The following is a 16,091-nucleotide window of genomic DNA, read 5'->3' on the forward strand; positions in this document are numbered from 1 at the left end:
TCAAACAACACTGAAGCATCTCTATCACAAACCAGAACCGTACCTGTGAAACCGCATCTGAAGCCTCTGACTCGGGCCTAGCCTGAAAAGAGCATACATCGAAGCGGCCCCCACCACTCTGATTACCTCTCTGGACGGCCGTTGCTGGCTGCCTCCACCTCTGGCGTTCTAGCTCCACCTATATGACCTTCTACCTCCACCTCTAGTACCTCTACCCGCTTCTAGCTGGTGGGCGCATGTGAACATCTGTTACCTGAATCATAGGACGGGGCCTGCTGCTAAGAATGCTCGAGCTCGAGACGGCAATAACTAGCAAATTGCCTCGTTGTTCGCCACAATAAAAAAAGCCCTCTGCTGCCTGATTCTGGCCCTTGTCACGAATGACCACCACCGAAACTCTTGAGCGCGGCGCACTGATAGGATGGCGGACGAATGGCTCTGATCAGAATAATGCCCGCATGGAAACCACATACTGGAAGTACCTGAGACCTGGAAGGGCTGGACTGAAAAGGCCTTGAAGGTGACCGCCTATCATAAGAATCTCTGCCTCCGATGAAGGCCACCACTGAATCGGCCTGGACTGACGGTCTCTTGTCTGCTTATGACCACCCCCTGGCCAATCCATCTCGATCCTCCCGGGTCACATTTGGCCGCCCTCCTGAAAATGATGTCAACTCCCCGCCTCTCTATCCATTTGGGAGACGAATAGGCTGAATGAGTTCCGTCAATAACAGCCGTTCACTCATCTCCCTCGCAAAGGGGGAGGATGACAATAGCATGGCGACCAACTCAATAAACCTGTCTCGTACTGGGTGACCGACATGGATCCCTGATGGAGACGCTCGAACTCCTCCGATAGGCCTCACGCTGGTGATAGAGAAACTTCTCCAGAAACAACACTGAAAAACTGATCCCATGTCAAGGCTGGAGCCCTGCTGTTTCTAGCTAAACAGAAATCCCGTCCACCAAGTTCTGACGGATCCCAGATAGGCAAAATGCAAGCAAAGTCCACTCCATTGGACCTCAACAAATTACCATTGTTGCCGAAAACCTCGTGGCAGCTTCCCAAAATAATTCCTGAGGAATCCTGCTAGATGCACCGCTAAAATATATGAAGAGTATTGTGTGAACCTATCCAACCTCCATAAAGCATCGGCTGGACATAAGCTGCCCCATCAGCCGGCCTAGGCTACCAACACCCCGGCTGAGCTGGTCCAACATGGATGAACGTGGAGCTTCTGAATCGGCGGAACTCCCTGCTCGAAGTAAGAGTAGCAGGAGTCTGGCCCGTCCTCAGCCCGAGAGACGGCTGGGTGCTACAGGAAGCAAACCTGCTCGGGTGACACTCTCCATGAGGTCGCCCACCAATCCGGACTAGGCATCCTGAAGAACTAGGGGGTAGTAATAAAGCCCTCTGGACCTGAGCTGCGCCCACCGGAACTGCTGGGGCGGGGCCGGAACCTCCTTGTCAATGTCAAGCCTTGAGGCTCCTCCACTTGGTTGCTTGGTGTTGGAATGCTGCTCGGACTAGCTCCGGCCCCTACCTCGGCCTCTAGCACAGCCTCGGCCTCGCTCTCCCTCCCCTAGCGGCTGCTGTCTGGGGCTCGAATGCTAACGAAAGGATGAAAAGGCGTGTTTTCGCCATCTGCGAAAGTAATAGAGTAGAAATTTAACTTTAGCATTGAGAAACCAAACGCGACGACAAGAAAGAACAAATGTGAAACTTTTCTTAACTCGGAGCCTCTGGGGATAATACAGACGTCTCCCGTACGATCCTCAAACTCTACTAAGCTTGTCGTGATTGTAGACCTATGTAACCTAGAGTTATGATACCAACTGATCACGACCCCGGAATTCCCACCATCAGGGAGTCGTATGGCGCCTACTCGTAGAAGCTAAGGCAAGCCAAATTTTTAATTACTTTCCGTTTAGCACATTAATCCATTTTAACATATAATGGTGCAACAAATAAAAAACAATGAAATTAAAATTAGTAGCGGAAGTCTAATTTAGAAATGAATCAACATGCGAATTAGTCAATATATCCTCTATCCCAAAGACTGTTGTCACAATACTCACGACTCTAAGAAATACTAAACACAAACATCTGAAAGAACATACAGCTGTTTGTCTTGAATACATGAGCAACAGGCTTAAAAGAGAGAATAAGGGAGACGCGCGGGCTTGCGGACGCATGCAAGGCTTACCTCGGGTCTCACCGACTGAAGGCCTACTCCCGTACTTAATGCTACTGCTGCTGCTGCTCGAAACCTGACCTGTAATAGCACAGAGTGTAGCCAGCACAACTGACCCATGTGCTGGTAAGTGTCGGCCCTAGACCCCGGCGAGGTAGTGACAGAGGCTAGGACAGACTTCCAGATAAAACTGTGTGACATATATAGTACACAGTAAGAACACGGAAACATAGCAACAAATAACATATAACGGGAAGGAATGCTTTATAGTGGGTGACCGATAGAAAACAAAATAAGGGAATATATGGTCACTAAATCTACAGTTTAACTCTAACAATAATGACAAAAGAATAACGCAATTTCATATTCAAACTGATCTTGTTGCACGTTGCAACCGATTCATTCCCAATTACTCGTGACGACAACGCTCCACATCTTCAATGTCACAGCATACCACAACGTGACCCATTCGACAGTCAACCTGTAGGCGTACACCCTCCCATTTCAATATATATACTTTGGTAAGGTACTTACTCCCATATCTAATAATCATTAGGTAGCGACACTCAGCTCCCCCATTTACTATATCAATTTGTGCTAGAAGCGTTACCAGCAATCAAGCTTCCCATTTCAAATACATTTGTGGTAGGCTACCTACCGCTCTCCATTTCAATATCAATGGTAGGCGTACACCGTTCCCATTTTACTTCCTTGTGGTAGCGTACCACCGCCTTCTTCACACAACAAATAAATCCGCAGGGGAAAACAACAATAATATCTTCCGGGACAAGGAAACAATAAACCAAGTCAAACATCCCAACGGAGGAGCACTATAACAATTTAAACTAGGACAATAATACTTATCACAACGTTCATAGGATCAACAGGTACACAAATAAATTAAGATTCAACGGCATGTTGACACTGGAGAATGATACCAAACACCATGCATAAACGTATACCTCAAACAATACAATTATAAACTCAACTCCTAATCCTCAAGCTAGTGTTCAAACCATACACGTTACCCGATTTATTATGAACTCAACTCAAGCTCAACATAGACTTATCACCTACCGCAGATCACTCCACAATTTCAAATTCTACGCATAATTATAGTTACTTACTAAACACTAAATGAAATCAATTTGAATGCATAAAAATAAATTTTCCAAGTTTTTTCCCAAAAATTCCAAATCGCCCCCGGGCCCACGAGGTCAAAACGCGAAGTTCGAACCAAAACCCGGTTACCCATTCCCCCACGAACTCAAATATGTAATTTGTTTTGAAATCGGACCTCAAATTGAGGTCCAAATCCCCAATTTTTGAAAAACCTAGGTTCTACCCAAAACCCCCAATTTAACCTATGAAAATCCTTGATTTTAAGTGGAAAACATGTTAAATGATGTTAATGAATGAAAGAACTGAGTAAAAATTGACTTACAAATGATTTGGAATGAAACTTGTTCTTGAAAAATCGCCTAAGGAGTTGTATTTAGAAAGTGGGGTGAAAAATGGCCTAAAATTCGATTAAGTATGAAAATTGCTGGGCTGCAGATATGGGAATTGCGAACTGGGGTTCGCAATTGCGAACCCCGACCAAATGTGGGAATTGCGAACACTTGTTCGCATTTGCGAACTATGAGGAGAATTGGGGACTTCGCATTTGCGAACCATAAGGTCGCATTTGCGAAACCCCAGCCTTCGCATTTGCGAGGCTCAACTTCGCATTTGCGATTGGCTTCAGGCCTGGCAATTCTCGCATTTGCGAGCAGACCTTCGCAATTGCGAGGTCGCATTTGCGAGCCAATTGCGAAGCCTGCAGGTCAGTTATAGCAGTAAAATTCCCAAGGTTAAAAATGCACTCCGACACCTATCCAAAACTCACCCGAGCCCTCGGGGCTCCAAACCAAACATGCACACAACCTCAAAAACATCCTACGGACTTACTCGCGCGATCAAATCGCAAAAATAACATCATATACATTGAATTAAGCCTCAAAATCCATGATTTCTTCCAAATTCTCATAGGACATCAATTTTCCATTTTAAGTCCGAAACACGTCAAACGACGTCCGTTTTCAACCAAACTTTACAGAAAGTGCTTAAACCATATATAAGACATGTACCGGGCGCTGGAACCAAAATACGGGCCCGATACCATAGTCTTTTACACAAATTTCATTTTCATTTTCCTTAATCGTTTCCAGAAAATAATTTCACACAAAAATTTATTTCTCGGGCTTGGGACCTCGGAATTCAATTCCGGGCGTACGCCCAAGTCCCATATTTTCCTACGGACCCTCCGGGACCGTCAAATCAGGGGTCCGGGTCCGTTTGCCCAAAATATTGACCAAAGTCAAATTTAATCAATTTAATATCAAAACTTAGCATTTTTCTCACAGAATTCATATTTAAGCTTTCCGGCTACGCGCCCGGACTGCGCACGCAAATCGAGGCAACCCTAAATGAGGTTTTCAAGGCCTCGGAAGCACGGAATGAGTAATAAAATAGGTGATGACCCTTTGGGTCGTCACATTTAATTTCCTAATGGACATGCTTAACTATTATTTCTAATACTCAATATATAAGGAAAAACTTAATTCCAAGCTAGTAGCTTGATTCTCAGAATATTGAATCGTGTAGTTGCATCCTCAAATAATTCAAATTCACAAGGAGAATCTTGAGTTCGTGTCTAGTTCAGCTCCACTGATCCCAAATAGATATACTTATTGATTAGAAAAAATTATAAGAAAATACACATGACTTCACATTATAGTAAAAAAAGCTCATGTTTTTAAGTTTTACCAAATCTAGCCCATATTGTACATATTTTGAAAACAGTAGTTCTTGCAAATTCAATATCTGTGTTCTTACAACCATTGCTTCTAAAAGCTATGGAGTTAAATTTGTGTTTTCACAACCATTGCTTTCACTCTCTCTTCTTCTCACATCGTTTACATATGCTTCAAGGGGCTGTCTGCTTCTCCCCCTATGTCACCTAGTTGCAATGTAAAAAATTTGAAGAGTAGAAGTCCACCATTGAAGGCCATTCAAAAGCTTTACTTTCGAAAATAGGACTTTTTGAGTTTGTTAGTTGTTTGGGTTGGGTATTGTTCCAATTGATTGAAAATATCAAAAGGAGTTCAAAATTTAAATTTGAAGTGATTTGGAGTGGATTTGAACGAGATTTGAGTTAAATTTCAGAAAAGACGCAAGAAAGAAGACGAAGTTAGTTTTTTGTATAATTATGTATAATCTTGTATAATAGTGTATATGAGTGTATAAATAATCTTATACACTTTTATACACCTTTATACAAACGTCTGTAGACGAACTTCTTCCACGATTTTCAGTTGCAATTCTTGTTCAAAACCAGTCCAAATCTCCATTAAATGACTTCAAATTTTATATACAACCTCCTTATACTATTTCTAACAAGTCTAAATAACGCCCACTCCAAATTTCTCACAAAATCAAATTCGAAATTTAAACCCACATATTTAAGCTTGTTAAAAATCTAATTTTAACCACCCAAATGGATTTGTTTGTTGAACTAATATTTGAGTCACAGTTACTGATTCGAAAATTAACTTAAAAGCTTGAGCAATCTTTTTTAAAAAGTAAATAGTATATAAAAATTAAATATACCAAAGCTATGTTTGAAAAGTGCTACTTCCTAAAAGGAGTGCAAAGTCAAAAGTAAACAAATAAAAATGAACGGACGGAGTAGTAACTATACTTGAGAGATTAACCGAGGGATCAGTCAATGTGATGAAACATCAAGCGAGAGAGAGGTATAACCTGAGTTTTTTGTTGAGAAATTTTCATAAAGCACTATCTTTTAGTGGTAATTAGCTATCTATAGATACCATTTGCTATATTACGGATTGTAGATACGTTTTCTGTTGTTATAAGATGTATTAGATGTATTTATGCTATTGTATTCATGAATACAATGGAAAAATATACCTGAATCGGGGAAGTCCAGCTAATCAGTTGTTGTATCCGAGTGGATTCGACTGTATTCATGGCGTGAATCATGGGATTACAGTTGGACAGATTATTGTATTCGAGTGTATTCGACTATATTCACGGCGTGAAACAGCGAATTACACTGTTTTTAAATGGAAAAGTGAATCAATTAACATAATAGACTCCTAATATAACTAAACAAACTCAATTATAGCACACAAATTTTGTATTTCCAATTATAAAAAAGATTCTCAACCGAAAAACACCCCAAAAATATAGCAATCTTCAGAGAAATTATATAATACATCTGAATACATAAATTATATTAATTAAAAAAAATATGAATACATTCATGGAATACAACGAGACAGCGAATACATGAAATAAATGGAATACAACGAGATACATTGAAATACAATGAAAAAAAGACAATGAATACAATGAAATACATGGAAATACAATCCCACACCCGACTCTTCAGACCCCAATTTACTCAGTCCCACACCAACTTCAGAAACAACAATCAGTCCAGAAAAATTCCCAATAGAGAAACGAAGAAAGTCAAAGATAATTCGCGATAGAGAATCAAGAATTGGGCTTGTGAAGCAGGATCCACCAAACTTTGAGATTGGATGGAAGAGAACAAAGCCTAATTTCCAGCAGCATAGAAAATCTGGCAGCCTAATTTCCGACGGAGATTGGATGAACGGATGTTTGCCTAACCTCTACAGTAGCATAGAAAATCTGAATGGACTCTGTCCAAATTGTCGAAACCATATATCAACATATTTGACGTGGTAACATATATGCGTGCTCCGATGGAATTGGAGAAATTGGGATTGGAGAGAACATAGATGATGTGGGTGTGGGGAATTTTGAGATTGAACATCGTGTTTTCAGGGAATGGGGGGAAGAGAATGGCATGTATCAAAGTAGAGAGAGAAAGGAAATAGTGTAATTTAATAGCGTATTTAGTGGCTTAGGGTTAGGAGGTAACCAAAATTAGATATTTTGCTATAAACATTAAAGGTATTTATAGAATATAATTTTTTTAAATGATATTTATTTAAAATAAATAAGGTGTTAACCTTTCCTATAGGAGGTAAAAATTTCTTTTTTGTTTTCAACATCCAAAAGCTAAGTTAAAATATAAAAAACTGGTATGGATAGTCTTCCAAAAGAAATTATTTTTTTTTTTTTTTTTTTGCGAACACTGCTTAAACAATCACTATATGTAAAAGTCGAAAATATAATTTGCAAATACAATTTTTCAAACTTCAACAAAAATGATAATTTGCCATCCTTGAGAAAGAAGATCTATCCATTTTAAGGCTCTTAGACATACATTATTTTTGCAGATATTGTTTACATATATTAAAATATTAATTGCAAATAAATGTTTGTTTTAAATGTCTTTTCTCTTATTTCTTTTCTGATATTATTGTCTTTCCTGCTGAGCCGAGAGTCTCCTGGAAACAGCCTCTTTGCCCTTTTCGGGGTAGGGGGTAAGGTTTGCGTACACTCTACTCTCCCCAGACCCCACTAGTGGGATTTTACTGGGTATATTGTTGTTGTTGTTGTAAATATTTGTTTTAAACTTTTATTCATTATTTTAGTTTTAATTTATAATAAAGAATTTGTAGCCGAAAAACTTGTTTGAGGAATATTTCAATTAAAATCTGTTTAAATTTACTAAATTTTCAGTTCGCGAGACTCTCATCCCGCTATACTTGGTTACTTTATATGATTGATAAACAAAAGTAATCCTGCAATAAAAATTTAGTACCGTCTTATTTCTTGCTTGGTTATTACTCCCGGATAAGTTATCCCAAGATTAAAAATAGTATCGAGATAACTTATGTTACGTGTTCGTCCTGATTTCTTACCATCACTATCAGAAAATAGGCCCGGGGCAACGATTTCGAAACTCTTGGAAAAGGTAGTAAAACCGTTGCGATAGTCCTAATGCAACGGTTAAGCAACCGTTTCATCAGACCGCGTGCCAATACCTCTATTGCAATGGTTTCTTGGGACGGTTGCAGAACCGTTGCTATAGAAGACCTATTGCGACGGTTTTGCCATCGTTGCCTTAGGCCCATCAGTTACAAGGGTTATTTAGTCAAATGGAACAGCTCAAAATCGTTGTGATATTATTTTATGCAACGGTCATTGAGGCTATTGCAACGGTTTTGGATGCTTTAGCAACAGTTCATAAGGAGCTGTTGCAACGGTTTATTGGGCTATTGCAATGGTTTATCAGGGCTATTGCAATGGTTATTGGGGTTATTAACGGTTAATTGAACCTATTGCAATAGTGTAGTAGAGATGTATCCTTATATTTGGTTGTTAATTATTTATCTCAATAAAAACTAATGCGCTAAAATTTATATAAATCACGAAAGGACACTATTATTCATAAACAAAATCATCATTAAGAAAAACATACATAAGTTTGCACATCAATTAGAAGTTCCAAAAAAATTATTAAAGTATCTAAACAAATTATTGTTTTATGAACAATCCCATGACTCTAAATATCATATTCGCTGCTTCAATAAGCTCTTTAACTTATTTGAACCACCTACAAATGATGACAAATAAATGTTAGCAAATTTTCGAATGGTAAAGAATAAACATTACCTTAGAATCAGTCAGTAATGTGCTGCTAAATCAAAAGTTGTAAATCATACCACGTAAGTCTACCCATATAGAGGACTTTGTGCAGGAACAATCATGCAATATAAATGGAGCTCAGAGGAGGATTAAATACTCAGGCATGCAGATATCAATAATTCAATATACTCCAATCCTTATAAATCAGTACACGTTAAAAAATAAAAGCGAAGAACTTCTTTGTCAAAATTGTCTATAAGAAATCTAGATGATCTGACTTGCAAGGTGAGTTATAAAAGGCGTAAAGTTGTTGTGTAACGAAAAGCTATTGTCCAAAATACAAAAGAAAGTTACTGGATAGAACATATGAATCCCCCCCGCGTAAGTTGAATTCCATGAAAAATGTCTTAGAGTAATAACTTAGAACTCTGGCATGCGACAAACAGCTACCAACTGATAGAAGCAATCGACAATGAAGAGCTCATAAACACAACATAACTTACTGTAACTTGAAATATGTCTCGGAGAAAGCTCTTTAATAAAATTAAGTCCAATTTCATAAAACATTCTTAAATAGTTGATATATCTTTTTAAGAATCATAAGTGCAGTCCCCAAAGTTCCTCTCCAGCAAAACTGTTAAGAGTTAAAAAAAATAGATTTTATGTAATTCGTATGCAAAAAAAAAAATATTTCTAAAATGGGAAGCAGAGAAGGGGAGTAAAATGGAACTATAAAAGAGAAGCTACAATTATTTTATGAGAGTGATAATGCAACATCATCTTACCAGAGCAACGGTAAGTCAATCTCAAACGAACTTGAGGATCTCTCATCCACCCTATCATCCCCATAACCTATAGATAGTCTTAGAGAAATTAGGAAATAAAGCAGTAAATAATTAACAAAGAATAATATAGAGCATTAATAGCATTGCAACTTCAGATATACTGATCATTAAATCAATATAACAAGTAAACCATTTATAGAAAGAAAGCAAAAGCACCAAGATGGCATTCACCTATAGAAACTACATGTATAGTTAGGCAAAAGATTAGCACTGATCTTCTTCAAGGACCCAAAATGAAATGTCTTTCTCACTCAAAGTACCGAGAATTTATCCATATAGTAACAAATCAGGAAGGAAAAAAAAATAAGAAACTGCAAAAAAGATAGACCTACGCAACAAACTCCAATCCATTTCACCAAAGTGGTTCACTCTTAGGGAGTCCAAAAGCAAAACATATCAAGCATTTAGGTCCTAAAGAAGACTACCTAGCTCAACCAAAATGAGAGAAGAATATATAAAAATTAAGAATAAAAGAAGCCCAAATAAGTAAATAAAACGCGCGACAATTTACCATTACAGATAACAAAAACAGAACTGCCCCATCATAGTGTCACGACCCTAGTTCGCCCTCCGTGAACATGTCGTGACGGCACCTAGTCCCTACGACTAGTTAAGCCTAACAATGCGGAAGATAAACCATAATTGCGGAAGAAAATAAATAAAACTGAACTAGTAAAATAAAACGGTGTTTAAGGTGCCGCTCGGCACATACCACAACAATTCTCGAAGCTAACAACATTCCCAAAATCCGGAAACTCACAAATCACAAGCTAAGGGATACATAAGAGGCTCTGACTCAAGAATATCTATACAAAGGAGAAATACTGAAAGAGCTATACTTAATACAGAAAGCTGGAAAGGGACTCCTCGGTCTGCGGACGTAGCAAATATACCTCGAAGTCTCTACCGATACGCCTCCTTCCAAGGCTGACAGAATTGAGTGGGAGTACCTGTATCTGCACAACAAAAATGTGCAGAAGAGTAGCATGAGCACACCATGGCGGTGCCCAGTAAGTATCAAGACTAACCTCGGTGGAGTAGTGACGAGGAACAGTCAAGGCACCTACCGGTCAATAAACAGTATAATCATAGGAATAATGGAAATGACATATAAATATGTAAAGACTGCATGAATGACCAAGAATGCTACAATTCACAATAAGGGAAAAATACAACAAGTAACAACGAGAATATAATAAATGAGGATACGAAATGACGGCAGAATCACAATCCAAATCCTAAGGTCACAACACAGCAAGGGGAAAACAAGTCAATAACTCATATCCTACAATGATGTTCACAAAGGTCTTATCCAACTTTTTTCACAATTTCACCAAGTCTCGGACAAACCACAACTCGCAAAGACCCAGCATCTAAAATCTAACAATTGGCATCCTGTGCCCCATCAATCTCATGGTCATACCGACAACTAACTGGCTAACTAGGGCCACTCTCCCAAATATAATGAATAAACGAGGGCGTACCTCCACCCTTAGAAAAATCAGGAGGAATTCACCTCTAACAGGAGTGTTCCGCTACGTGTATGCTTGTGCAAATGTTTCTAACAAAATTCTACCAGCTAGTAAACATGAAAAGGAGAACGGACCGCACGTACGATGTTTCCTCACAATTCCAAGCGATAAAGCTCATACCGGTAAGCAACCCACAATCACATTATTAAACAAATAGGAATGCCTCCACAGGCCATCACAATTCTCTACAATCATCCCCTGACATAGCCCACCTTATTTCGCCACGTGTGCAAATAATAAGATAATAGGTACCGCCTTATTTCGCCACACGTGCATCACAATGTTCCTCCTTATTCCGCCACATGCGCAACCCACATATAAGCATATAACATATCCCGCCTTATTACGCCGCATGTGCAAAACATCAATAACAACAACAGCACGGCAAAGACCTCGTGCAACCCTTCAAAATCAACCGCACGGCAGAAACCTCGTGCATCACAGTATCAACAACCGCACGGAAAAAATCTCGTGCATCACAATATTCACAATCGCACGACAGAAACCTCGTGCATCACAGTCTCAAGTACAACAAACGACAATATATACACGAACAAAGCAAGAGAATCAACTCAGGTATTCCGTTCACCAAAAGACGGTACAACTAACTCACAAGGAATAACCGTAACAGAGAAATACTAAGCGCAATAAGAACAACTCAACAAGGGAGAAATAATATGAAACAACGATTCCATAATACTAAGTTCAACAACAAGTAAGTTAACATGAATCAAATAATTACAATTTAGGAAATATCAACTGAATATAGGATATCTAACTTCTTTCCAATTAAGACCAATTAATTACACGAGAGATAGAAATAATGCTTTTCAAATAAAGACAAGCAGTTAGGAATGATAATGTGACTATAGAAGGGTAATGTCTACAGTGAAACAAGTAAAAGTCAATTAGGCAACAAGAATAACCAAAAGGGGCAGATAAATTCCAAGTAAGTCGTGTAGAGGTGGAACTAATAACAGGGAACTCAATCGTATCAAGAACAACTTCATATTCGATGATTACAAGTACCTAAGAGCCTAAAAGGGCAATTTTCCACAAATAAATCCGAGCACGCACTCGTCACCTCGCGTACAGGGAATACAATCAACAAAGAAGACTCAAATCCTAAGGGGAGTCCCCCACACAAGGTTAGGCAAGATACTTACCTCGAACCGGCTAAAATCAACTAGCAACCACGTACTTGCCACGAGTACTCGACTCCAAATGGCCCAAATCTATTCAATTAAATCACACATTGTAAATAACATCTTAAGCAACTGATTCTACTATTAATTCAAAGCTAAAGCGTGAAATTAGGCAAAATGACCAAAACGCCCCTCAGGCCAACGTCTCGGGACCGGATAAATTTAGCATTTTCAGAACCCTCGTACTCTCACGAGTCTAACCATATAAAAATCTCTCAAATCGGAGGTCAAACACCCCCTCAAAACTCAATAATTCGGTCTATGAAGTTCTACCCATTTTTCATCAAAAATCTGAAATTAAAGGATGAAATTAAGAGGAGATTCATGGAAATTGGTCTAAATCGAGTGAGAAGCACATACCCAAGTTGCCCAGGTGAAAATCCCTTCAAAAATTGCCAAGAACCGAGCTCTAGAAGTCAAAATGTGATAAGAATGGTGAACCCTCGAATTTGGGATTAAATCTGTCTGCCCAGACATTTAATGCATCGCGAACGCGTAGGGAGCCTCGCGTTCGCGAAGAAGAAAAAAAATGATGCAAAAAAAATCCCTTCGCGAATGCGTGGAGGTGACCGCGAACGCGAAGGCCTGGAACCACGAAGCTACGCGAATGCGATAGACGGAATGCGAACGCGATGAAGGACAGACGTGAAGCTTCGCGAACGCGAAGGACTAAACGCGAACGCGATGAAGAGACTGGTCCTCCTCCAGAATTACTCTACGCGAACGCGTGGAGGAGGACGCGAACGCAAAGAAGGGGAAAGTCAAAGCTACGCGAACGTGAGAGTGAAGTCGGGAACGCGAAGAAGGATTTGGACCTGCAACTGCTGAAGCATTTTCTGCAACTTTCAAAACTCCAAAATGCTCTGTTGAGCATCCGAAACACACCCGAGGCCCCCGGGACCTCAACCAACCTATGGACATATCCTATAACACCATTCAAACTTGTACCAATCCTTAAACCACCTAAAACGACGCCGGAAACTCGAATTAAACAAGGATTTGAGCCTAAGAACTTCAAATTTCATCAAAACACGCTTTCGATCAAAAACCTAACCAAAACACGTCCGAATGACCTGAAATTTTGAACACACGTCCCAAATGACATGACGGAGCTACTGCAACTTCCAGAATTCCACTCCGACCCTCGGATCAAAAACTCACTATTGACCGGAAACTTNATTGGGCTAAATCGAGTGAGAATTACTTACCCAAGTTGCCCAGGTGAAAATCCCTTCAAAAATCGCCAAGGACCGAGCTCTAGAAGTCAAAAAATGTGATAAAAAGATAAAACCCTCGAATTTGGGATTTAATTCTGCCTGCCCAGCGATTTGTTCATCGCGATCGCGGAAGAAAGGTCGCGATCGCGCAGAGGAATTCGAGAAGGCCCAGAAAATGTACATCGCGAACGCGATGACAGGAACGCGAACGCGGAGAAGAGGAAGACAGTGCTTCGCGATCGCGTAACCATGAGTGCGAACGCGTTGAAGGAATACCAAAGTCCTGAGATTGCTCTATGCGAACGCGGGATCTGGGATGCGATCGCGAAGTAAGGAAAATTTTACCTTCGCGATCGCGGGAGAGGCTTCGCGATCGCGTAGAAGGATATCAGAAGCAGCAGTTCATCAGTTCAAAAATAGAAGAAAAGGATCCGTAGCCCACCCGAAACACACCCGAGGCCCCCGGGACCCCGACTAATCACGCACACAAGTCACATAACCTAACACGGACTCGCTCGAAGTTTCAAATCACATAAAACAACATCGAAACGACGGATCAAACCAAAAATCAAGCTTATGAACTTCCAAATCTTCAAAATACGCTTTCGATCAAAAACCTAACCAAACCACGTCCGAATGACCTAAAATTTTGCACACACTTCCCAAATGACATGACGGAGCTACTGCAACTTCCGAAATTCTATTCCGACCCTCGGATCAAAATCTCACTATCGGACCGGAAACTTCAAAAATTCAAACTTCGGCATTTCAAGCTTAAATTAGCTACGGACTTCCAAAATACATTCCGAACACGCTCCCAACCCCAAAATCACCTAACGGAGCTAACGGAACCATCGAATTTCCATTCCGAGGTCGTCCTCACACTGTTCTAATTACAGACCATTTTTCAACTCTTAAGCTCTCATTTAGGGACTAAGTATCCCAGAACTCTCCAAAACTCAACACCGAACGTCCCGGCAAACCAAAATAGCAGAAATGAACTTAGGGGAAACAGTTAATGGGGGATTGGGGCGTGAATTCTAAAAACGACCGGTCGGGTCATTACATCCTCCCACACTTAAACATTCGTTCGTCCTCGAACGAGCATAGAGAACATACCTGGAGTCTTCAAGTCACTGAGTGCACACTTCCAACATACACCCGCGGGTGATCCCACGTCACCCCAATCCACTTAAGCCTGACGACACCATCTCAACTGAAATTTAACCTTTCTAACAATACCAATAGGCCTTCAAGCCAGAATTCTCACCTTCCATCCGTTTCCAAAAGACCCGATCCTAAATCCATATCCGGTATCAGTCTCAACCAGCTATTTCAATACAAGCCAACACACACAGGGTACAACCACACAGCATGACACATCACCCATAGGCCCACAATATCATTTCTGATAGCAATACTTGCCTGAGATCAAATCCGTACCGGCCATAAGCCTCATATTCAACAGGAACTCTTTTCAAACCTCCACAACACTGGCGATGATACAATAACCACGAAAACCGCATAACAAAACACCCGAATAACCAAATCTCAGCCAACACCAACGGGTACATACCCCACAAGCTAAAACTCAAGAAGCATAGAATGGAAATGACTGAATATGAGAAAGGAAACACATAGGGAACTAACAAACAAATCAAACTAGCACAGATTCTTCTAAAACACAAATAGACAAAACATCTAACAAGAAAGAATGAAAGCATATAAAAGACTCACAATGATCTTATACTGATATAACTTCTCACCGCAGTACACCACCCGGTCTCAACATAACAAATCACCTGAAATCACGAGGGTCCCGCCCTCATTACTGAATCACAAGTAGGGCATACATCAACCCATCTAGAGACTCTCACTAGATCAATTCCGTCTACAATTACAACACAGGTTGGCATAGAAATCATAGCTCATAACCAAGAATACTCAGAGATCACATCAAACCTACCGAAACAGACAACATGAATTTACTACTAGCCTCATAACTCTCGACAACAGCTAGGAACGGACGATAGACACGGCTATCACTCATAGAACCTCCCAATAGAATAATCACGTAGACAGAGTACAATCATGAAATACACTCATAAATGGAACAACAAATAAGGGAACTCACCCCGATAAGCAAAACTGTGATGAACTACAGATAGTGCCCCTTTATAACAAACCGAATCCGTACCTGAATGACATTCAACTGGCGCACCGGCCTCAAGCCTACTATATGAAACACATCAACGAGCTGGGCCTCCCCCTCTTGGGCGCCCTCTACCTGCCTGAATACCTCGCTGGGACACACCGGTCCGAAGTCTGGGACAATCTCTCACCATGTGGCTAGTATCTCTACACTCAAAGCACCCTCTCTGCTGACGAGGCGGTGGGAACTGTGCGATGCGGGTACTCCGAGACCTATGAGCTCCTGAGTCACCATGCAAAGCCTGAAGCGCGAACTGAACTGGCTGACCTGCAAAACCTCTACCACGACGCACCCTGC

General features: G+C 40.4%; 1 protein-coding gene across 1 annotated transcript in view; it reads right to left on the reverse strand.

The window, feature by feature from the left end:
* LOC109243215 (zinc finger MYM-type protein 1-like) overlaps positions 1 to 625 on the reverse strand; it is a 9,843-nt gene extending 9,218 nt beyond the window's left edge. Inside the window, exons 1-2 of the mRNA XM_019410129.1 lie at positions 483 to 625; positions 254 to 413 (exon numbers count right to left, since the gene is read on the reverse strand). Of these exons, the coding sequence (XP_019265674.1) occupies positions 254 to 413; positions 483 to 625 (303 nt within the window). The remainder of the gene's footprint in view (positions 1 to 253; positions 414 to 482) is intronic.
* Positions 626 to 16,091: the final 15,466 nt, after the last annotated feature.

This window comes from Nicotiana attenuata, unplaced genomic scaffold, assembly GCF_001879085.1.
Source record: "Nicotiana attenuata strain UT unplaced genomic scaffold, NIATTr2, whole genome shotgun sequence".
Classification (NCBI taxonomy): domain Eukaryota; kingdom Viridiplantae; phylum Streptophyta; class Magnoliopsida; order Solanales; family Solanaceae; genus Nicotiana; species Nicotiana attenuata.